The 23,141-nt window shown below is 47.5% G+C and overlaps 1 protein-coding gene and 1 long non-coding RNA gene across 4 annotated transcripts in view; one reads left to right on the top strand and one right to left on the bottom strand.

Moving 5' to 3' along the window:
- The window catches only part of LOC142829383 (uncharacterized), a 40,294-nt gene extending 30,658 nt beyond the window's left edge, over nucleotides 1–9,636 (bottom strand). The window contains exons 1-2 of the long non-coding RNA XR_016349762.1: nucleotides 9,569–9,636; nucleotides 1–172 (exon numbers count right to left, since the gene is read on the bottom strand). This is a non-coding gene — a long non-coding RNA (uncharacterized LOC142829383). The remainder of the gene's footprint in view (nucleotides 173–9,568) is intronic.
- Nucleotides 9,199–21,535, top strand: FUS (FUS DNA/RNA binding protein). 3 transcript variants are annotated; one of them, XM_075929005.2, is made up of 15 exons: nucleotides 9,199–9,329; nucleotides 10,205–10,229; nucleotides 10,958–11,112; nucleotides 11,795–11,936; nucleotides 13,084–13,280; nucleotides 13,679–13,874; nucleotides 15,450–15,484; nucleotides 16,946–16,978; nucleotides 17,235–17,344; nucleotides 17,907–18,036; nucleotides 19,381–19,482; nucleotides 20,329–20,464; nucleotides 20,558–20,646; nucleotides 20,763–20,919; nucleotides 21,327–21,535. In XM_075929005.2, the coding sequence occupies exons 1-15, from the start codon at nucleotides 9,317–9,319 to the stop codon at nucleotides 21,364–21,366; spliced, it is 1,560 nt and encodes a 519-aa protein (XP_075785120.1). In that variant the 5' UTR covers nucleotides 9,199–9,316; the 3' UTR covers nucleotides 21,367–21,535. The 3 variants fall into 3 exon arrangements, with proteins under 3 accessions (XP_075785120.1, XP_075785119.1, XP_075785118.1); XM_075929004.2 differs by having other exon boundaries at nucleotides 20,760–20,919; XM_075929003.2 differs by having other exon boundaries at nucleotides 20,757–20,919.
- The last annotated feature ends 1,606 nt before the right edge of the window (nucleotides 21,536–23,141 follow it).

Below are 23,141 nucleotides of genomic sequence, written 5' to 3'. Positions count from 1 at the left end.
CTCTGCCAGTTCTTGCAGAATTTGTCCGGTTCAGAAAGATGGGGTCCCCCTTTCATGAGACATGCCTCTGCTAGCCGAATGTTGCCTCAGTAACAGGTAACCCCTTTGGGCCTCGGATACACAGACACCGGCTATTGTCTCTTGGGTTCCTTTGTTTTTGGGAATCTCCTGCCTGCATACAGGAAACACAGCACAGGTCCCCAAATGCCCATTGTTCTCATGGTGACAGGATCTGCTCTCAGCCTTCCGCTCCTCGGCTGAGAGGTTTCACTCCCAACAGCTTTGGGACACAACCACCTACACATTACGTAGCTCAAACTTGTTTCCCGCACAAACATCTTGCAGTAATCATGACAATCAGCCAACACTTAGCTTTCCACCTTCACACAAGCCCCCTTTGGTAGACCTGACTGGGCTTGTTTGGCCGTGTCTGTGTCACAATGACCCAGCGGGCAAGTCACATCCCCGCTCCGTACCTCAGTTTTCCCATCTGTAAAATGGGACCGATACCTCTTTTGTAAAGCACTATGAGATCCACTGATGAAAAGCACTCACTAAGAGCCAAGTATTACTATTACAGGCAGTCCCCGGGTTACGTACAAGATAGGGACTGTAGGTTTGTTCTTAAGTTGAATTTGTATGTAAGTCAGAACTGGTACATATTGTAGGGGAAACTCTAGCCAAACATTTCTCCAGAGTTCAATTTTATTCTCCCACACCTCACTTCCCTCAGTCCTTTATTCTCAAGCTGAGGTGTCTGCTGAGAAAAGCTGCTCCGCATCTCCCTAGTCTGCTGGGGGGGGGGCGCTAGCTTCGCGTCTCCCTGGTCTGCTGGGGGGAAGCAGCTAGTGTGGGGTTGCCTCACCCCATTTGTAAGTAGAGATCCGATGTAAGTCGGATCTATGTAACCCGGGGACTGCCTGTATACCTGTTTTACTGTGGGGTAGCTCCCTAACCAGATTAGACCTCTCCTCTGGCATGACTACCACCGTTTCGTACCACGAGCACATATGTTTAATAGTAACAGCTGTGGGAAATCAAGTTTCTGGGCTAAGCACGTACTTTTGCAGATGTAATAACAACAGTTCGTGGTCGGGGTGTGCCCGGATATGGTATTTTTCTAGTTTCAAGCTTTTGCCCTGGGATTTAAGCATTTTTAGGCAGCTAGCTCCACTTCCAGAATATTCCTCTGTTGCCAAGTGGCTGGCACCCCCCAGAAGAAAGCAAAGTTCACTGGAACAGGGGGAGGTATCTGAATCCTGGGCCCAGCTGTGGAGTTCTACCATCATCCAAAAAAGGGATAGAGAATAAGACCGAGACTATCTTACTGCCTCTGTATAAATCCATGGGACACCCACATCTTGAATACTGCGTACAGATGTGGTTGCCTCATCTCAAAAAAGGAATATTAACATTTGAAAAGGTTCAGAAAAGGGCAACAAAAATGATTAAGGGGATGGAACAGATGCCATATGAAGAGAGATTAAAAAGATTGGGACTTTTTAGCTAAGAAAAGAGGAGACTAAGGAGGGATAGGATAGAGATCTATAAAATCATGACAGATGTGAAAAAAGTGAATAAGGAAAAGTTATTTACTTGTTCCCATAAAAACTAGGGCTGTCCAAATGAAATTAATAGGCAGCAGGTTTAAAACAAACAATAGTAAGTTTTCCTTTATTGCAGTGCACAATCAACCTGTGGAACTCCTTGCCAGAGGATGGTGTAAAGACCAGAACTTTAACAGAGTTCAAAAAAGGACTAGAAACATTCATGGAGATTAGAGCCATCAATACTTATTAGCCAGGCTGGGAAGGAATGCTGTCCCTAACCTGTTTGTCAGGGACTGGAAATGGGTGACGAGGGAGGGATCACTTGATGATTCCCTGTTTCTGTTCACTCCCCCTGGGGCATCTGGCATTGGCCACTATCGGAAGACAGGATACTGGGCTAGATGGACCTTTGGTCTGACCCAATACAGCTCCTCTTATGTTCTTATCTGGATTTGCTTCAAATCAGGACTGTGCTTCCTAGAAGGTCAATTGTCATCCCAAAAAAATCACATGATCTTGCTTGAAAATGTTTTACCATTGAGCGTTAGTGTGATGGGGCAGAAGAGCCCCGCACTCCAGTCCCGTGCGGCTGGCGCCTGCCTACCAGCGGTGCGCCAGCTGTTCCCGGGCGGCCCCGGCCGGGTGCCTGGGCGCCGTCATGAGCGGAGTGACGTCGGCGTTCAGCCCCACCGACAGACCGGAAGCGGGGGCACAACAGAAGGGGCGGGACCCTGCGGACCCGGAGCCGGCGCGGGGATTTAAACCCCAGAAGATGCCGGGGGAAGGAGGAAGGCGGAGAGAGCGGCTCCGCATTGGGGACCCGCAACGGATGGGACCCAAGGCGAGGAGGTGAGCCCAACGGCAAGGGCATGTTTGACCGCGGAGAGAGGAAGTAGCCCAGGGCGGGCAAAGGGAGTCTGCGAGTTGGCAAGTTACGGCGGACGCCCCACCAGCCGGACCGGACGACATAGGCATTCGTGTCCTTAGGGCCCTGGGCTGGGGTCCGTGAGAGGGGGCGGGCCCGGACCCCCCTCTCCCTGCGGTCGGAAAGGGGATGGCCCCGCCTCGGGGGCCAGCGACGCCCCAACCTAGGGGAGGGCCTACGAACCTCTGTTAAGACAGACTCGGACGCCAGAGGACGCTCAAAAAGGGGTAAAGGAAGCACGGGACCGGGGAGGGGTGGCGTGGTGCCAACGGGGCGCCCTATAGACCCGTTTACAGTTAGATTCACAGATCCAAAAGAGATCAGCTAAAATGAGTGGAGAGAAATACACTAGGGAATTGTGGCCGGGGCGGGGGGGGGACGGACTACTGAAGGCAAAGGGTGATGCTGGTCCAAGAACAAATAGGCAGGCATTGGCCCTAACTAAATTGAGATTGGACATTGAAAGGTTCCTAACCCTCAGAGAAGGCAGGCTCTGGAACTGTCGAAGCACTGGGACACTCAGTTTAATTCGTTTGCATAGGAGATAGATACATTCATGAATGGATTGTGTGAGAGTGTTTTCTGGGAGAGCAGTGGCTGGATTTGCTAACCCAGGAGGTCCCTTCCAGACCTACATGTCTCTCCATAGTGTCCGTTTCTGTTCTTTATTGCATTTAACAAGTGCAGCATCAATTTAACAGTTGATTGTGTGACTCTTGCAAGTGACAAAAGGTTTTGTGTCTGCCCAGCACCTGGTGCCGTAGGGTTTTGGACTCTGCCTGGGGAATCCTCTGCCTTGACAAATAGATAATGATTATGAATGACTACTAATGATTAATAAAGAGGGAGATGGAAACACTGAGAGGGGGAATTTTGTTGTAAGTCAGGCTCCACACAAATTACGAAACTGCTTATGATTCAGGAGTTATTTTTAAGTAAATAACAAACGTCAGATTCTTTTCATTTGATTTCTAGTTTCGGTGCCTTTGGGGTCATGTTTTCAGGCTTTGCTCCCCAACCAGGAGGGCTAAACACTTTTTTATTTCAATTTTAAGGAGAGCTGAGATTTCCACAAAATCACAGTTGGGGCCTTGGAAGCTTGCTGTCTCCTGTTCTCTGTGTGGGGCACACGGCAGGTGATCTTTTGATGACTCGAGTGCTTTAGACTCACTAAAAAGTCTTTGGGCTCAGTATAGGGGCATTTGGGTGGAATTTAATGGTCTGTGCTGTCCAGGACATCAGATCGGATGCTCTAATGGACTCGTCTGGGTTTGAATTTTGTGCAACTGGGGCTTAAAGAAAAACACTATGAACACAGAGAGATTTATGCGGGGGGTGGACCTGAAACTGCTTTTCGTTGATTAGATTTCAAAGGGAGGCTGTTCCTTAAAAAAACAGCAAATGTGTGAAATACAATGGACTCTTTGGCTGTGTCTAGACTCGCAAGTTTTTCCGCAAAATCATCTGCTTTTGCAGAAAAACTTGCCAGCTGTCTACACTGGCAGATTGAATTTCCGCAAAAGCAGACGATCTCATGTAAGACTGTCAGTGCTTTTGCGGAAATACTATGTTGCTCCCGTTCAGGCAAAAGTCTTTTTCCGAAAAACTTTTGCGCAAAAGGGCCAGTGTAGACAGCAGAGATTTGTTTTCTGCAAAAAAGCCCCGATCGCGAAAATGGCGATCGGGGCTTTTTTGCGGAAAAGCGCATCTAGATTGGCCACGGATGCTTTTCCGCAAAAAGTGCTTTTGCGGAAAAGTGTCCTGCCAATCTAGACGCGCTTTTCCGAAAATGCTTTTAACGGAAAACTTTTCCATTAAAAGCATTTCCGGAAAATCATGCCAGTGTAGACGTAGCCTTTTAATTTAAAAAAGTAGGGATAAGATAGGGTTGCCCTTGGTGACAGCTCAAAAGCAAACAAGGTTTTCAATTGTCCACTGTGTGTATGTGTGTGTGCAGGTGATCCGTGTGTGTGTGTGTGTGTGTGTGTGTGTGTGTGTGTGTGTGAGACACCTTATGACCATGTTGGAGGGAGAGTATTGGAGGGAGAGTATTTAGGGCTGGTCATTTTTGCAGGTCTGAAAGCCAAAGCACAGGAGCAGGGCTCAGGATTCCTGGGTTCTGTTCTGTCACTGGGTGCCACTGGGCAACTCACTTCCCCTTCCCGTGCCTCAGTTTCCTTCCTTATACTTATTGCCTCTGTAATACTCTTTTGGGGTTGACACATGAGAGGCTGTAGAGGAGAGCTAGATATTATTATTATGTAAGGGCTGTGTGAATTTGTGTGGGAGTGGATAGGGGTCTGTATGTGTGTGGGGCTAGAGGTTCTGGAGGGCCTGTGTGGGGCTCTACAGCTGTGCACACGCCTGCACTCTGCAGCAGGGATCCGTGTGAACCTGCACTTGTGTCATGCACTGAGCCAGTGACCTACTTTCCACGGTTGCCTTGCCAACGCCCAGCAAGGCCATTCATAAATGGCGCATGGGCCTCTGAGCCGGATTGAACCGGTTTCAGGGACACAGACAGGAAAGCCTTGGACTGGGGAAGAAACCATTTTGCAGAATAAGGGGGTTCCAGGGAGAGGAATCGTTTTTCTTCCTGAATCCCGATCCGAGACATGGACCAACCTTTTCTATTCTGTGTGGGTTCTTATACCACGTCACCACTGCAGAGTCAGAGCCCCCAACGCAGATAGGCCCCAAGACAAAGAATCCAGGCCTCAATTTTGTTCATGGACTTTTTTTCTTCCCCAAGTGCAATTTCTGCTCACCTCCCACGCTCATTTTTTCATCCATTGACTTAAACGTGCGTTCGTTTTCTTTTGTCATGAGGAAAACACACTGCGCCAGACACGAATTCTGTGCAGCTGAATGGACCCTGACCCTGAGGGGTTTTAAAAGAAATGCTGCTTAAAAAAGAAACCCACAGTGACAATTGTGAATTGGATACCCCAGTGATAAGTACAGAATCATTACGTTTATTTATCATACCACTTATGGGGCCTAGCAGGGCAGGCCCTACACTAAATGGCGTCACAAGCAAAGAGTGTTTCATGCCTCCCTCCACTTGTTCAGCTTTTTAACACCTTATTTTTAGCCCATTTCATGACTCTGATGCGTGATTTATCCCTGTTATATAAGAGATGATGTATTTGCCCGCTAAGATCTGTATTTGTTCATGCCATAGATAAGCAAATAAAAAAGGTGTTTCCTCTAAGCTTATAGAAACATTTTAATTTTAAGAATAAGTGAAATGTACTAACCTCAGGAAACTGTCACCAAACGATGTATTAAGCATGGCAAAAGAAGTAACGGTATTGCTTTTATATTATCGTGTTGATAGGCGTTTGATTACTATCTCTGGCATCTAATTATGTCCTCTATGAATTGCTACTTACACTTTTCAAGTCATAAAACACAAGTACACATTCACAATGACACAATAAAACAAGGTTCAAAATATCACAGCTGGGGGCCTTTGTGCTAGGGGCTGCACAAACACACACCAAAGAGATGACTCGAACCCCAAACAGCTTCTGATCTAAACTCCCAATCCTTGCTGAGACATCCGGCCTGGGAACCTGAGGGAAAGATTTTTCATCTTCCTTTAAAAACCTGCTCAGGGGTGCAGACTGAAAAAGGGAAGGAAGGGCTGCTTCGATATAATGTGTCTTGAAATAGGGGGAAATCTGACTCCACCCTAGAACCTGCAGCTAATGGAATTACATTCTTAGGCCTCGTTAAACTGGGATGTGAAGGATTCGGCCACCCTGCAAGCCATCTGTTGCTTGGGAGGACTTTGGAGTTACTGTATGTGGATCTAAATCACAGAAAGGATAATGTGTCAAAGTCTTGAGTGATCTCCTTGCAGCTGTGGGTAACCTTTCCCTCTCAGTTTCTCCTTGGAACAAGAGTAGCTAACGAGAATTCAGAACCTAAGTCTCTCATAGGAATGGCTTGTGGGACAGCTATCAAGTTTGAATTTCCCAGAAATTCTGCAACCAGCTTTTTAACCAAGATTTGGTCTCCTCCAGCAAAGATCCTGTGATTTTTTTTTTTCCGAAGAGGAAGGGTTTGCTCTTAGCTCAGCCAGCCAACAGTAGTGATATATGTGGGTTTGACTGCTAGGCTCCACCCCAGAGAAGGATGCACTGTGGCAAAGAACAGCATAACAAGAACCAGTGATTAGGAGACAGACAAATTCCAATGAGAAATAACAAGGCCCTGACTTTTAACAATGAGGGTAATTAGACTCTGGAACAAACTTCCCAAGAGAGCTGGTGGATTCTCTATATTTTGATAGCTTCAGATCAAGAATAGACAAGATGCTTTAGTCAAACACAAGTTACTTGGTTCAGTACAGAGGTATCTGAGTGAAACTCTCTTGGAAGTCAATTCCACTTATGGAATTACAGCAAGGTAGGACTGGATAAAGCCTCAAAAGACCATCTAATCTGATCACACTCCCCTGCACTGAGAGAGGATTAAATATGAACAGACCTGTGGCCTCTTCTGGTGTTAAAATCTATTAATCTACTCACCCTAACAGTGGCTGAACTTCAGTACAGTTCAGATCTGGTGTACAAAGGGAACATGGGGAGTGTCTTTCTCCTTCTCAGTCAGGGGCCACATCAGTGAGGGTTTGGTTTTTCTATTTTGCTTCTCACTTGTGTGTGCTCCCCGACTGATTTTTCTGTGGGGTCAGCATCCCCCGGACTCAAAAACGGTTCCCCACCCCTGCAGAGTAATCACTTTTTGTGACGTTCCTGCTCCAAAGAGCTTACAATCTAATTTAAAGTGCATTCTTTTAGAGACCGTTTTCATCCTTTCAAACATCCCACCCCAATATCAGCGCTGAAATCCAGCTGTCTGAGTTCTAGGTGATCCCTATATTGTATAATCTGAAATGGTTAAAATCTCAGACCCTGCCTTTGGAATTGTTCTGGCCTGATTCCACCATTAAAACTGACTCTTACTTTTATTAGCATGAATTCTTTCCTACTTTGTTACTGGAGGATGGCTCACTAAGAAACGTCCCCACTGAATATCGCAGCATGAAATCATTTCTAGGGTTTGAGAAGAAGGTGTAGTAAACAGCTGAACTGTTATAAATATTCAGACGTGAACTTTGCAACAAGAGAACAAAGGTCAGTCAAGGATCTCACTAAGCTTTATTGAGCAATTTAACTGGCTCGCCTTCTTGAATCAAGAGCAAGACTGCAGACGTGAACTCAGTTTATGCCAACAGTCAGGATTAATCCAGATTAAATCAGCTTTTGGAAATACCATCAACAAATGCACAAAGTGATTTAGACCCTGGAGAAAAAAAATGGATCCCCACACACACACACACACACCCACCCCCCTAGCACTTCTTGGTCTGCTTCTAGGGCTACGTCTACACTATAAGCTTTTTGCGCAAAAACCTGCAGAGCATCCACAGCTCAAATGAGTTCTTGGGCAATTAAATGGGCAGTTAAACGGCAGAACAGAGGACTTTTTCCGCCATAAGTAAACCTCCTTTTCTGAAGCATAACTGCTTTTAGCACTACAGCTATTGCACAAAAAGGCAAGTGTGGATGCTCCAGAGGGGTTTCTTGCGAAAGAAACCGCTATAGGAAAAAGCACAGGTGCTCTGATGGTCATTCTGTGAATGGCCATCAGAGCTTTCTTGCGCAAGAGCGCCCATGCAGTGTGGACACTCTCTTGCACAAAAGCACAGCGCAAAAGTGATGTGCTTTTGCAATGTGATTTGAGGTGTGGACGTGCTCTTGCGCAATAAATTTTTGTGCAAAAACTCTTACGCAAAAGGCTTCTTGCACAAGACGCACGTAGTGTAGACATAGCCTAAGAGTTCTGCAAAGGAGTTAATTCCAGTTTTACTAGTAAGGAAGATGAGGCATGCCAAGGGAAAGTGACTTGCCCATGATCACCGAAAAGGCCAGAGATCTAAGACCCTAGGTATTGGCCCATGGCTTTTACCATTACTCCACATTGCCCTCAGGAGACACTCCCCCAAAGAGACACTCCTGGACAAACCCACCTACTATCAATTCAATGATTTCTTGTTGGTATGACAAACTAAACAAGTGTTGCTTGCACATTTACCCGCAAAGATTTCTCTCTTTCTCTCTCTCTCTCTCTCTCTCTCCCTCTCTCACACACACACAGGTCTGCACACAGACCCACAAATATCTTAAACCCCTGCACACTGATGCACCACAGTCTCGTACACATGCACCTCTGTACACTTACCCCAAAAGATCTTTCTCTCGCGCACACACACTCCTGCACACTGACCCACAACTCAGACTCCTGCTCACTGATGCACAAAGGTCTCCCACAAATGCACACCTACACACACACACACACACTGCCCTAAGCACAAACCCCTCCCTGCCTCCCTCCCACCCAGCCACACACACAAATACCCTGCCCCCCGCAGAAAACCAAACTCCTTCTCCCCGCATCCTCCCCTCCCCCCCGCTTCCGAGCCACTTTGGTTCCTTCCACCCAGCCCCATGACCTCATTCCTCCTCGCGCCCCCACCCCCGCAGCCTGCACCATTCCCCTCCCGGGGGGGGGGTGGCCGGAAGGGCAGAACAGGGGCCTTGTGCACAGAGAAAAACCACCGCCCCCCCTGCACAGACAATACACCCGGCTGCGGGTCCGCCCCGAGTGGGGGGGAGCGGGCAACAGCGGCTCTGAGAAGGGAGGGGCCAAGCAACCCCCCCCAGCTGCCGAGGGAGTTGGTACGGTCCAGGAGCAAGGGGCGGGGGAGGGGAGGGTATAAATACTGCCGGGCGGGGGAAGGACGTTCACTCCAGCGGCGGCAGCAGCAGCAATGGCGTCTAACGGTGAGGGGGCGCCGCTCTGCGGCAGGGCACGGGCTGGCGGGAGGGGGCTGCTCATGGGTTGTAGACCCGTCGGGGGGGGGCGGGTCGCAGCCCCCCCCCCGGGGACGAATGCCCCCCCCGTGGCGGGGGCGGGCTCCCGCGCTCAGCGCCGCCCGGTGCACGCGGGGCCGCAATTCCTACATAGCGCGGGGGGGCCGGTGCCTCGTGCGGGGGGGGGGGCGCCCTCCCCCCTTCAATACCTGCGACACTGAGGCCTTAGCCGCCATTTTGGGGGGGAAAGGAAACGGCTCTTTCCTCGCTGCGCGCGTGTAGCCCAACGGCGCCTGCGCGCCTGGGGAGGGAGGGGGCGCGAGGCGCGCGCGCGCGCGGAGAGGGAAGGGCGTGGCAGAGAAGAACGCACGCGCGCTGTGGCCCCTGACGCCGCCGCCGCCTCGAGCCGCAGAGGAGGGCGGCGCATGCGCAGTAGAAATGGGCCGCCCGCCCTGCACCCGCGTGTGGGCGCATGCGTCGTGCGGATTTTTTTTTTTGCCGCAGTCTTTCATCCGGGCTCTGCCACGCGCTGTGCAGGCGGCGCCAGAGCGGGTTGGTTGGAGCCTCCGCGCCCGACCAATCATCGCCTCTCCCGCCCACTGAGTGAAGCGTGGTCCATTCCCTCCCCCCCCACGCACACACGCTGCCACCCAGCCTGGGGGTAGATGCCCTGCACTGCCTGTGACCGCCCCATTGCGGGGGGGGGAGCCACACACACACCTGCGCACTGGGCCTCCCCCTCCCCTCTGTACGGTGCCCCCCCTTGCTCCCCCCGCCCGTCCTCTCCCGGGAGCTGGGCTTTGGTCTGGGACCTGACTCACTGCTTCCCTCTTTGTGTCTTGCAGATTACAGCCAGCCGGCCACCCAGAGGTAACCCTCCCCCGCCCGTGCGCGGTGCTGGCCGTCTGGGCTCTGCAAAAAGAAGACAACGCTGGCACATGGGGGAGGGGGGGGTTATCCCAGGAGTCTTTCCTTCATCGCTCTTCTATTAGTGCCTTAGATCAGTGGGCTCTTCCAGCCCACATTCCTGCCTTGGATTAGACCTGTGGGCCCATCTAGTCTGTTATCCCTCCTTGCTCCTAGAGACCTGGATCACATCAGTGCACCTATCTAGCCCAGCATCCTGTTTCCCAATAGCGGCCAGCATTCTCTGCTTTATAGAAACATCCAAATAAAACAACAGCAGGGAGTTAAATAATGACGTGATTCTAAAGGAAACTTCCTCCTAAACACCCTTGATTTCTAAGCTCTTTTGGGCAGGGACTCTGCCTCTATTTAGCACAATGCTCTTATCTGCCTATTGCCCTGTAATGCAACTGACACACTTGTTAGTCCATGCTGTTAAATCCATTGACTCGTTGCTTCCCTGGAGCAGTGCTAATGGTGTTCAGGGCTTCTGATACAATGTGGGTTATTCCCTCAAATCCCCCTCAACCCAAATTGCATGATACATGGTGTCACCATGTCATGGTAATTTTCAAATTAGTTTGCTTATGTGTGTGGGACTTCTGAAAAAAAATGTTTCTAAACTGCTGCAGCCTTAACTATGGAGTCACTGCTGGCCTCTGGAATATCTAACCTGTCTGATCCTCATTTAGCTATGGGGCTTACCCAGCACCACCAGGACAGGGATACTCTCAGCAAACGAGTCAGCCCTACAGCCAGCAGAGCTACAGCGGTTACGGCCAGTCTGCAGACACCTCAGCATATGGACAGAACAGTTACAGTTCTTCTTACGGCCAGAATCAAAGCAGTAAGTGTCACTCTCTTGGTCCAGCTAAAGTGAAGCTGTTTTTCACTGCCAGCAAGTCTCATCAGCACCATCCAAAAGTTACTTGAGTGACGTCAGAGTATTTTCCTATCGGTTCTCTCCAGATGGCCAATTCCATCAAAGGATCCATTAATTGGTGTGGCTATATTGCTGATTCAGTCCCTACTGCATCAAGTGTTTAAAAACCCAATAACACTCTTCAGCCCTTCTGAATAATACAAAATCCCTATCACCTTTCATTTTTGGGTGAGAGTGAATCTGCATCATCTAGTTCTAGCCTATATATGGGCTAGGGATTGCGTAAAATTTGCTTCCCTACTTGGTATCCTCCCCCAAGGTTTGCATTGTGTATCTAACTAGTTTCTGTATATCATCCCCAGAGGTGCCTGCAATTTAGGGCCGATGGGAAGGAAGTTTAGTATGATACATCTTACCAAGTGCCTTGAAACTATAGACATGTGGCAGAACTGAGGTTAGAATTTGTCTCCTGAGTTACTTTTATTCTTTACTAAGTAACACGGCCTTTCCAAAGGAGCTGTGGAGACATAAGCTGGTGCCTCTCTTCTATACTTCAGTTGCACTGAATCAGCTTGAGGTATAGAAGGGATTCATTGGGTCTGTTTAGCCTGGCCATGTTTTAAGAATGGATTGGGTTTTTTACCAGCTGGCTACAGCACTCAGTCAACACCTCCAGCTTATGGAACAACTGGATATGGCAGCAGTCAGACCTCTCAGACCTCTTACGGACAACCCTCATCGTATCCTAGCTATTCCCAGCCACCAGCAGCCAGCTCAACAACGGGAAGGTATGGCTAAACATTTCCCTTCTGAGCCCCTGTCTATATTCATTTTACAAATGGTGAGGGAAGGGGGCTTGCTCAGGCTCGCTGATTGAGTCAATGGCAGAGCAGTGTATGGAACCCAGGAGTTCCAACTCCCATCCCTGCTCCAACCTGCTAGACTCCTCCTTTCCTAAAGCTGAGGCTAGAACCCAAGGCTACGTCTACACTACAGGCTTTTTGCGCAAGAACAGCCATTCTTGCGTAAAAACTTAGAGCGTCTACACTGCATGCGTATTCTTGCGCAAGAAGATTTATAGTAAAATGTTGGAAAACAGGGTTTCTTGTGCAAGAATTTTTCCTTTCCCCATGAAAAATAAGCCCTCTTGCACAAGAATCCCCTATGGCTAAAATGGTCATCAGAGCTTTCTTGTGCAAGAGAGCGTCCACATTGCCATGGACGCTCCTGCGCAAAAGCACATCTCTTCCGCAAAAGCACGTGGCAGTGTGGACATGCTGTTGTGGAAGACCTTTTGCACAAGAAGTCTTGCATAAAACCGTTCTTGGGTAAGAAGCCTGCAGTGTAGACATAGCTCAAGAGTCACATAGCTCAAGAGTCAATCTGGTGCTCTTGCTGCTAAACCATGGGTGGGGAACTCATGCTCCCTGCATAATTTTCTGCATGCTGTCTTCAGTGGCCAGTGCTGCACCCCCACAGCTCCCATTGGCCAGGAACCACAGCCAATGGGAGCTTGGAGGTGGTGCCTGAAGGTGAGTGAAGCCAGCATCCTCAACCCCCTCCTATACCCTAGCCTTGAGCCCACTCCTGCAGTCCATAGCCATTGGCCTCAGCCCAGAGCCCCTCCCACACTCAATGTCTTATTCCCAGTTGCACCCCCAGTCAGAGCACACACTCCCTCCTGCATGCCAGCCTGGCCCCACACCAGAGCGTAGGGGAAGCTCTGAGCCTCCATTCATTCACCCCCCAGGCTGTGTGGCCAGTGCCTGATTTCTCTCCCCTCCCCTCCCCCCCAGGAGTCAGTGGTCTCCAAGTTCCCCCTCCCTGCACTAGACCATACTATTTCAATGATCACTGTCCTACAAACCAAATCCCTGGAGAATTGAAAAGAGCTTTGGCATGTATTTAAAGGACAATGGCCTTTTTAATCCATAGCTATGGAAGCAGCTCCCAAAGCACAAGCTATGGCCAGCCCCCAAGTAGCGGCTATGGCCAGCAATCCAGCTACAGTAGCCAGCAACCAAGCTCCTATGGGCAGCAGCCATCTTACAACCCTCCACAAAGCTACGGGCAGCAGAGCCAGTACAGTAGCGGCAGTAGCAGCAGCGGAGGAGGTGGAGGCAACAGTGGATGTGAGTTGATCTTAATTGTACTGGGGGGGATTGTGATGTGGGGGAATCCAAACTTGTGCAACCAGATGGTGAACAGTAGTCACTACAGCTCTCAAAAGTGGGCTGTTTCTTTACCTGGGTTTGACCTTTTAAGGGCCATTCATGCAGCTTTCACCCTCTGTTTATCCCTTAACCAGCCAGGAGGCTGGGATATTGAGAGATTGCTTCAAGGTTGTACAATCTGTTACCTTGGTGACAGTCCTGGAAATCCAACTCAGGGATATGAACTTCCAGTACATCTCTAAATCACTAGACACATACACATCCCATGCAGAGCTTGGAATAAACCCAGGAGTTCTGATTCCAGTTCCACTGCTTTGGCCATTCACTTAACTTTGACATGTTATTCTACTCTCCAGCCAGCAGCTACGGCCAGGACCAGTCGTCCATGAGCGGCAGTAGTGGTGGTGGCGGCGGTGGTGGCTACGGTAGCCAGGATCAGAGCAGCTATGGAGGTGGCCAGCAAGACCGTGGTGGCAGGGGCAGGGGAGGATATGGCCGGGGCGGCTTTGACCGTGGTGGAAGAGGCGGCCGTGGTGGTCGTGGAGGCATGGGGTAAGTGTCTAGACGCTTGTGGTGGGAGAGGGAGTGGGTTTAATGTCACTGTCTTCATCATTATGTGAAGTGTACATGTTGGGGAGGGTGTTGTGTAGAAGCTCTGTCTGTGTGCATGGGTGGATTGCCATATCCTTGTACTGTGTGTGGTAAGGGAGCTGCAATGTTTTACATGGGGAGGAGACTGAATGGCAAGTGCTTTTCTTGTGCGAGTGGGGAAGACTCCCACTGTCTAATTTAAGAACCGCTGTAGGTTCATATCTACATTGGAGAATTTATGCATGGGGGTAAAGTACCCCGCTGGTGGTTACTATTGAAGTTATATGTCTGACCTCAAATGTCTTACCATGTTGAATGCACAACGTGAATTCCAAGCGTTTCTGATGGTACATGTTACCCTGTCTAGGTATCTACTGAAGGTTTATAAATACCGCTTTTCGAAGGGCGTATAAATCTACATCATGGGATTATTTGCAATTTATCTGGTGCTATAATTTGTTCACCAAAGCACCTGGGTCATGCTGGTAAGAAAAGAGGGCTGTAAGTCTCTCACTGAGAGAAGATGTCTTCCCAACCTGGTTGCTTTCAACCTGTGTAACATACTTGGTTAACTCTGTGGTCCATCCACACTGGATACATTCCTTGGGTTAAAAGAAGTGTTTGGGCATTCATTTAGCAGCTTCAGCAGCTGTGCTTGCATTTTATATAGGACTTTCTTTTGGTTTATCTCATGACACACAGAAAAGCAGTGTCTTAAACTGCCTTGGTGTAACAATCCTCACTCAGCAGAGGTTTGCTTGGTGATTTATTAAAAATAAACTGTTAGGTTGAGAAACATGCTAAATAATGCTGATTGTGAACTCTGATCAGGAGAAATATTGAGTTTAAATTGTTTTTTAGAAAGGTAAGTATTAGGTTGGGGGGAATCAAAGTATTGTTACTTGTTGTCTGCTGTTAACACTACATGTTATCTGTTAACAAACTCTGCATTTTATGTGCTACAGGTATGAAAGTCAATGAACTTTATCAATTCTCCACCTTCCACATGTTAGTTAAGGGTGAGGAAGGGAGAGAGAGCTTATGTCAGATCCAGGCTTAGCAGTCAATTAGTTTATTGTGCTATGTTAGAGAACTTGGGTTGGATTTTTTTATATGCTTTCAAAGCAAATATACTACGTACCTACATTTAGGTGGTATCAACACTGGGGGAATACAATATATTGGTACAGTGTGATATACGGTTCATGGATCGGTACCTACGCTAGGACTGCATCGAGGACTCAGCGTTATCTCAAGTGTACATCACGACGGCTGAAGTGATTAGGAGAAGGTTAGAAGCCAAAGTTGCACTTGTATTAGATTTATCCATTCAATTTTTGCAAGACAAAAGGATGTATTTTAAAAATAAAAAGCCTAAACATGGTGAGGGACAGAACAAGGTTGAAAGGAATGTTCTTTAGGTATTCAGGAAGAACTGGAAAAAAAAATTGTTGGTCAGGATTTTAAGATCTGGTAGTTTTAGTGAACCTTTTAGCCATGGAAAAAGCTTCATTATCTTCTAACTTATCTCCTCAGCGGTGGTGAGCGTGGTGGCTTCAATAAGTTTGGTGGTAAGTCCAAAGAGTTCAAAACTTGAACCAAAAAAGTATATATTTTTTCCAGAGACTTGTCTTTCATATGCAGAATCTTTATGCATTAGGAAAAGCCACCATTTATCAGATATAACCTATGGGAGCACCCTCTGCAGCCCTATACCAAATGAGTTCTTTAGATACATATGGTGTCATTTATTTCTGTATTCACTGGGCTTCTGCTTTGACCAAAGTTCTTGGTGCCAATACATCTTGGTTGAATGTTTTGCAACAAGACACACACAAAAAGTGTGCTTTGGGGAAAGAAAACAAAAGTGCTATTTCCTAGAAGTGTCTGGTTTGTGTGTGGTTCCTTTTTAAAAAACAAAACACACAAGAAGCTTTAAGTGCTGGTGATTTTTGGAGTTAAAACATGGTAACAATTGCATGCAATCCTGAGGATAACAATGCAAAGAGTTTGTGCACTTTTTTTATGGTTACTGGTAAAGAAAATGGGGGAAGTCCCCAAAAACTGGAATGAAATTTTGGTCTTGCGTAAACGTCCCTTTGACTACATTACATGGTTTTGTAAGCTTACACTTTAAGAAAGATGGTTTATATTTAAGCTTATATCTTAAGATGAAAAAAGGTATTTTTGCACTCAAATATACCAAACAAAATATCTAAACACTTCCAGGAGAGTTCCCATGGGTTTGCTGAAAAGGGTTTGGCATGAATGATCTCTTGACCAGGTCAATTTAATTTTAAGAGACCAGTGTTGGGCATATGCTTTTAGGTTCCTTGAGATAATTAATCTGATCTGGGTGTGATTAATGGTATAATGGATGAAATGTCTAAATATAGCAGAAATACTAATACATCAATGGTATGTATAGGTAAATAATGGTTTAAGTGAAGCAAAGCTATATTTATGCAAGGTTAGCTCACTGCTAAATGTGGCATGGGCTAATGCCACTATATCTCTGCATAAATCTTAGAGCTGTTAAGAGTGTGTTTATATACTGTGATCACTAACCAGGGTAGCAAGTGGTATGATGCTACAACCTGTTACTGAAGGATGTGAATGACAAAGATGTATATAAACCTGTGGACAAATCTCTTTGGGTAGCAGCTCCTTAAATTGTATACACAAAGGTCTCAATTTAAACAGACCTCTGAAGGTGATGCTAAGCAGGACTAAATGTGTGTTATGAGGGCTTTTGTAGTTGACCCTCTACATAGTGTTGGAAAGAGGCTTTTTCTGTGTACAGTATGACATCTGAAAACGGAGTTGTCACTGGTTTTGCAGTACTGTCTTCAAAGTATCTTAAGTTCTTTGACTTCATAGTAATTTTGCCTATGGCTAAAGTAAACGTAGGTTCAACCATCAGAGCACATGTACCAACACTGGCCTGCTGTCTTTAAAACGTTTAGTGTGTGTGGGAGAGGAGATTGTCCCCATCGACTAACTAGATCTCTCCTTATTTTCATGTGCAAAAGGGCCCCGGGACCAAGGACCACGCCATGACTCTGGTACGTGACTTTGTTCCCAAATAGGTTACCTCTGTGTGGAGGGGAGGGGGTTTGCTAAAAGATCTGAAGTTGATCTGAGGTAGCCCCCTAAGACATAAGCACTGTACTATTTCACAAGAAAGCTACTTAGAGCAGCCTGTCAAGAGTCGGCATGACATTGTGTAGCCCTAGTGCCCCCTAAGGCTTGTTAGACCCTGATAAGCAGCTCTTCCTGGAGCATTGGCAGTGGGGTATGACTGACTCTCTTACTTTGCAGCTTCTGAACAGGATAACTCTGACAACAACACCATTTTCGTCCAGGGACTCGGTGAAAATGTCACCATTGAGTCAGTCGCTGACTACTTCAAGCAAATAGGGATCATTAAGGTACCAGCATAGAGAACTCCATTCTGGAATTGCAAAAACAGTTATGGCTAATAAAGCACGTTCCTTGTCACCCTGTGCCCCCTGCCCTTAACGTACAATCCAAGCACACTTAACTGTGGAGAGCGTTTGGCCTGTAAGGCAGTCACTGTTGTGACCGTCTTGCAATCCTGATTATTTTGAGATCCTTCCATGCCTAGTTCTCAAATACTCTCTAGCCTAAACCAATAGAATATTTGTTTACATTTCACTGCCCACCCTGTAAGGCTAATCTCTAGAACGGGTGGGTAAAAGGGCTTCCGAGGGCCAAAGTCCAGCCCGCCAAGTAGGTTGGTCTTGCCTGTGGAGGTCCTGCCGCGAGGCCAATCAGGGCCTGAGGGTGGAGAGGGGAGTGTGAAGCCTCTTCCCACTCTGCCAGGGGCATGGGTGCCCACGAGGAAGGGGGACACAGGGGCTCACCCACCCCCAGATCAACTGTCTTTTTGAAGTAGCTCCTGGCTAAAAATTATTGCCCCACCCCAGCTCTAGAAGCTAAACTCTCATGTGCTTATTGTTTGTGTTCCAGACAAATAAGAAAACTGGACAACCCATGATTAACTTGTACACAGACCGTGAAACTGGGAAGCTAAAGGGGGAAGCCACTGTGTCATTCGACGATCCTCCGTCTGCCAAGGCAGCCATTGATTGGTTTGATGGTAAGAGGCAGTATAATTGGTGGAGTTGGAAGCCCAGACTCCTGGGTTTTGTCCTTGGTTCTGGGGTGGGTGTGGGACCTACTGGGGAGGAAGAGTAAATTCTAGCAGTGATCTGTTCTTCAGTCACTTCCTTTCTGGACCTTTTTTCTCTTTGTGAAATGGAGGTCCTACGTCAGCGTCAGGTGCTGCAATCATTCAGATTGTGGGCAGGGCTTCACTTGAGCAGGATTCATTCTCTGTTGGAAGTGGGGAGTGAATTTTAGTAGTAGCTATTCCAGAATAGCTCCATGTGTGGACAAGCCGCTAACTATAGTGCTGTAACTTGATCCAGAGACCGGGGGGTTAAAGTGCAGCTGGTCAGGATTCCTGTCATGTTCTTACAGTTGAAAATAATTTCTTTGTAGTAAGGTTTTCTTTTTTCTCCCCTCCCCCCCTCCCCCCCCCCCCCCCCCCGTGGGAATATTTCAATTTGACTGGAATTTTGTTTTCAGTTAGGGTAAAATCAATTTTTCATTATCTTGACATTGATCTGCATCAGACACACACATGAATGAAGTCTGAGGGGTAGCCATGTTAGTCTGTAACTTTAAAAACAGTAGTCATGAGGCACCTTGGAGATCAACAAAAATATACAGTATGAGCTTTTGAGAGCAAAACCTACTTCAGAGTGTTGCCCACAAGCGCATGAGATTGTGTTTTATGTTCTCTTAGTCTCTAAGGGTTCGTCTAGGAGGCATACCTGGGAGGTCAACAAATGCCTTTGATGTCGATCGTGTAGCGTCCAGACTACCGCGCTGAGCCGATGAACAGCTGATCGGCTCAGCATGGCAGCCATTTACATTCAAATGAAACGGCGATTATTTAAATCGCCGCTTCATTTTCCTATGCCGGGTAGTCTAATCTACATGCTTCTGTCGCCAGAGGCACGTAGTCTAGACGTACCCTAAGATGCCACAGGGCCACTTGTTAATCACATGAATGGTAGTTTCAGGTGCCTCATTCTTGGGCTGAGCTAGGTTTCTTCACTGGACTGCATTTCCCACAGTGCATTCTGATGTTCTCAGACCAAGAAAAACATCTGTAGAGTTGTACACTGGAGATGCAGCTCCAACAATTGGCATGTGGGTTCTAAGGCCAGGAAAGGGACCTATATGATGAGCTAGTCCAAGGGTTGTCAAACTGCACTGCAACCCCCTTCTAACAAAAATGTCCTTATTCCTTGAGGGGGAGACTGAAGCCAACCAGCTGTGGGGTCAAGTGAAATGCAGACACCTTTAGAACCATTAGCAAAACCAATCGTAAAACTGGTGAAATTGACATGTTTGGTTTCTTTCCTCCAATCAGGGAAGGAATTTTCCGGCAATGCTATCAAAGTTTCCTTCGCTACCCGGAGGGCGGACTTCAACCGTGGTGGTGGAAATGGCCGGGGTGGTAGAGGCCGTGGAGGTAATTAGAAATGTGTACTACTTATGGGGAAGGGTGCCCAATCCCAAGCAGGAAAGCGGCCCTTGTTTTTCAGGCTTTGGACACAGCCAGCCTAGAAGTTATTGACAGACTGCTCTAAGGCCCAGCCATATCTTTATACAGTTGATCGGGTCAAAAGACAACTATATTAGTAAGGTCTTCCCCCATCTGAAATGGAACCAATAGGGTATTCATGGTGTTCTCCCAGTTGACTACTCAGTCATAGCTCAGTATGCTCTTCCTTCGCTGGTACGTGATGGGTGCTGTTGCTGACACCTCAGATTTCCGGAGCTAGTAGCTGGGCCATAAGACTTTTATCTTCTGTGAGGATGCACAGAGGGACCCATCATATGTGCTTACCTGTTGTGTTGCAGATGTGCAATAGACATACGGGTCAGACATGATTTTTTTATCTGTATTTTCTGTGGTGTAATCTTGCCAGTGGCAGTGCATGCTGGGAAAATCTGCCTGGGCATGTGCACATATAGGGGCAATGCATTCTGGGATCCCTTGCTGCACAGAGTTGGCTGGCCAGTGGGTAAGCAGTTTTATGGGGAAAGGCAGAGTGAAATAAGTCGTCGTCAGTGTGTAGGAAATGAAGCAGAAGCCGTTCTCCAGAGATGACAGCTGATGGTCTAGACGGTATGTGAGAGCAGGGGACTGGACTTGATGACTTTTCAAGGTCCCTTTCAGTTTTGATCTAGGATTCTATGAATCCAGCTCTTCAGTGCTGTTGTGGTGAGGCAGGGAGCAGAAAGATCAACACTAGTAGCCATGTCCTTTCCAGGGAGGCTGATTCCTTTCATACCTCTCCTTGTCCTTTCGCAGGGCCCATGGGTCGTGTTGGATTTGGAGGTGGTGGAGGTGGCGGTGGCAACAGTGGCCCTGGTGGAGGTAACCGGGGTGGCTTCCCTAGCGGTGGAGGTGGCCAGCAGCGTGCAGGGGACTGGAAGTGTCCTAACCCGTAAGTAGGGGCTCTGATGGCAAGTGGAGAAAGAAGCAGGGTCTTCTGGGTTTCCCTGACATTAATGCATCATCTTAAAATTGCATCTTCCAGGGCCTGTGAGAACATGAATTTTTCATGGCGTAATGAGTGCAACCAGTGCAAAGCGCCGAAGCCAGAGGGACCTGGAGGACCACACATGGGTAACTTACACGACTGCTTGTCTCCTGCCCACCAGTGGAGCAGGGCAGCACTACTGCCAGGGAGGCATTCTTGGCACCACTCACTCCTGTGCTCATTTGTCCCTCTGCAGGAGGAGGAGGAGGAGGAGGATTTGGGGAAGAGCGCCGGGGAGGCCGAGGTGGCTACGACCGTGGTGGTTTCCGGGGAGGCCGAGGCGGTGATCGGGGTGGCTTCCGAGGAGGCCGAGGTGGAGATCGGGGCGGTGGATTTGGGCCAGGAAAGATGGATAACAGGTAAAGCAGACTGGCACGAAGTGACTTTTGTCTGAATTTACCTCTAGCCCTCGAGTAGGACACACGCTTGTTCTGTTTAAATTGTGAAAGTAACAACTGGCAAATGAGTCTCCATTTGGATCTTTTAACAAAGCCTGTGGGCCTCAAAGCTTTGCCACAAATCGCTGGCTGAGTGGTCAGACAAGAGAATCATAAACGGCCCTTTCTGAGCTTGCTGTAGATGAAAGGGGAAAGTCCCTTCCCTGCCTCAGTTCCCTGCTGGTAAAATAGGAAAAATGCTGCAGCATCTAAAACCATTCTGACTTGTTACAAGAATCACTTGGCTGCTTGAGGGAAGCTTAAAATTTCCCCTTATTGTGCTGCACCTACTGGTTGCTTCTATTCCTAACACTTGTCTCTTTCCGCAGGGGTGACCATAGACAAGACCGCCGTGACAGACCCTATTAAGATTGTACAAATTCCCAGACTGTGACTTTTTTATTTTGTATGTCAGACTTCGTACCGCAGCCCGTGTAAAACTTGTTCCATTTGTGTCAACTTTGTATTTCCCTCAATTTTACCTGTTTCTCCCCCTTGTATTGAAATAATCCCTTACATTAAAAACCCCCTTGTTTTAGTTGCCATGTGTAGCTTTCTTTGGGGCCAGGGCTTCAATAAAGGCAACTAGTGTATACCGGACAGCTTGGGCTGACTGTTCTGCAATGCCCCAACTTTAGCCATGAGAGTTAAATATACATAGATGTGTTCAGTTACGAACAGGATTAACATGTTATCAAGCAAACGAGTGCAGAAAGGTGATCTTGATCTGTGGTTTAAATGTAAAGCTCCTTAATTTACACTTATGTGCATTTACATTTGCGTGTTCTCATCTTTATTGCATGAAGCACCATCCTCCAACATAGGCGTGTTTAGCTTATAGAGACATTGTCCATGTATGAGTTCTCGTATTGGTGTCTACATAGGAAGTTTTCTTGAAAGTATTTTTGGGAAGTGTGGCAGGGATGGATGGAAAAAGCTTGCTTGAGGGTTTTTGCTATGCTGTTGGAAGCATGGTTGCTGCACAATGAAAAGCTGTATTCTATGAAAGGTCAAATAGTATGTAAATATTTATCATGCAACCTCCAGGGTTACATACACATTTGCACAAGGTGCCAATTCTCCATGAAGGTATTAAACACGTTCAACAGAACGGTCTATTCATGCATAATTGAAATACAGAATTGCATTGGTGAAACTGACAAGTTTTGTTAGCTTGCAAAATTGTATACTGTGCCTTGAGGTACAAGAATTTTTTCTTTATTAGCAACTTGTTGCTCCAAATTCACCCTAATGCAGTGATCTGCTGCATACCTAGGAAAATAAACATTTTTGTTGAATAAATTCATAGCTAAACCCATGGAAGCAAAGAGGTGACCAGTAAGTACAGCTTGCTAGGGGTGTTCGTCAGTGATAGCATTATCTACCTGCATATAAATTGGCATGGAAAAAGGTGGACATGGATCTCTGCTGGGCTGGTAAATGTCTCAGGGGCAGTGCTGTTGAAGTGAGCAAGTAGACAAGTCAGTCCTACAGTTGGAGCTGCAGTGTGTATGAATGTAATGAAGTTTGACTTTTCAATGTGCTGAATAAAGAACCCCACAGGTTACGATCCCTGCTCAGCTGTGTTCCTTGATTTAGCAGTGTTGCACTTAGAGCCTTATTCACAAAGCATCTATCTTATGCTCTGCCATGAGGATTCAAGGTGTAGGATATAATGAGCTGTGACACACAAAAAGCTTGGCTCTGCTGTGAAACAACTACACACAACCACGAGGCTGTGTAAAAAAGGCCTTGGCATGAACAGGTGAAAAAGTAGGGGTGTAGTCTTGAAGGGTGTGACCCTTTGGACAGGAGCTCTACACAGTTCATCTGTGCCATCTGCTTGTGTGGAGCCAGGAAGAGACATCACAAGAATGCTTTGGGGCTGGTCCTGGTGCAAAAGCCCTGCAATCTGTTAATGAGGCTTGTTCTTACTGATGCTTTTTGGGACAGGACTGACATCCTCGTGTGCCTGGCCTCAGTGTACTGGGGTGCACCAGTTGGGGCTGTGGCATGTCATTGGGCAGCTTGGCAAGCCTGGGTCAATAAAGGTCTCTTTCCAGACATGCTATGGAGAGCGTGGCTTAGGTGTGTCTAGGCAGGGGACTGCACATAAGCTTCAGCTATTTACTTGAGCTACTTTT

The sequence above is a fragment of the Pelodiscus sinensis genome, chromosome 5, assembly GCF_052426305.1.
Source record: "Pelodiscus sinensis isolate ZL-2025 chromosome 5, ASM5242630v1, whole genome shotgun sequence".
In the NCBI taxonomy this organism is placed as follows: Eukaryota; Metazoa; Chordata; order Testudines; family Trionychidae; genus Pelodiscus; species Pelodiscus sinensis.
This window is presented reverse-complemented; position numbering and strand designations above follow the sequence as displayed.

Coding starts and splice junctions, on each gene's coding strand:
- FUS (XM_075929003.2), top strand. Junction 10,230..10,957: donor AGCCAGCCGGCCACCCAGAG/GTAACCCTCCCC, acceptor ATCCTCATTTAG/CTATGGGGCTTACCCAGCAC. Junction 19,483..20,328: donor GGGTGGTAGAGGCCGTGGAG/GTAATTAGAAAT, acceptor GTCCTTTCGCAG/GGCCCATGGGTCGTGTTGGA.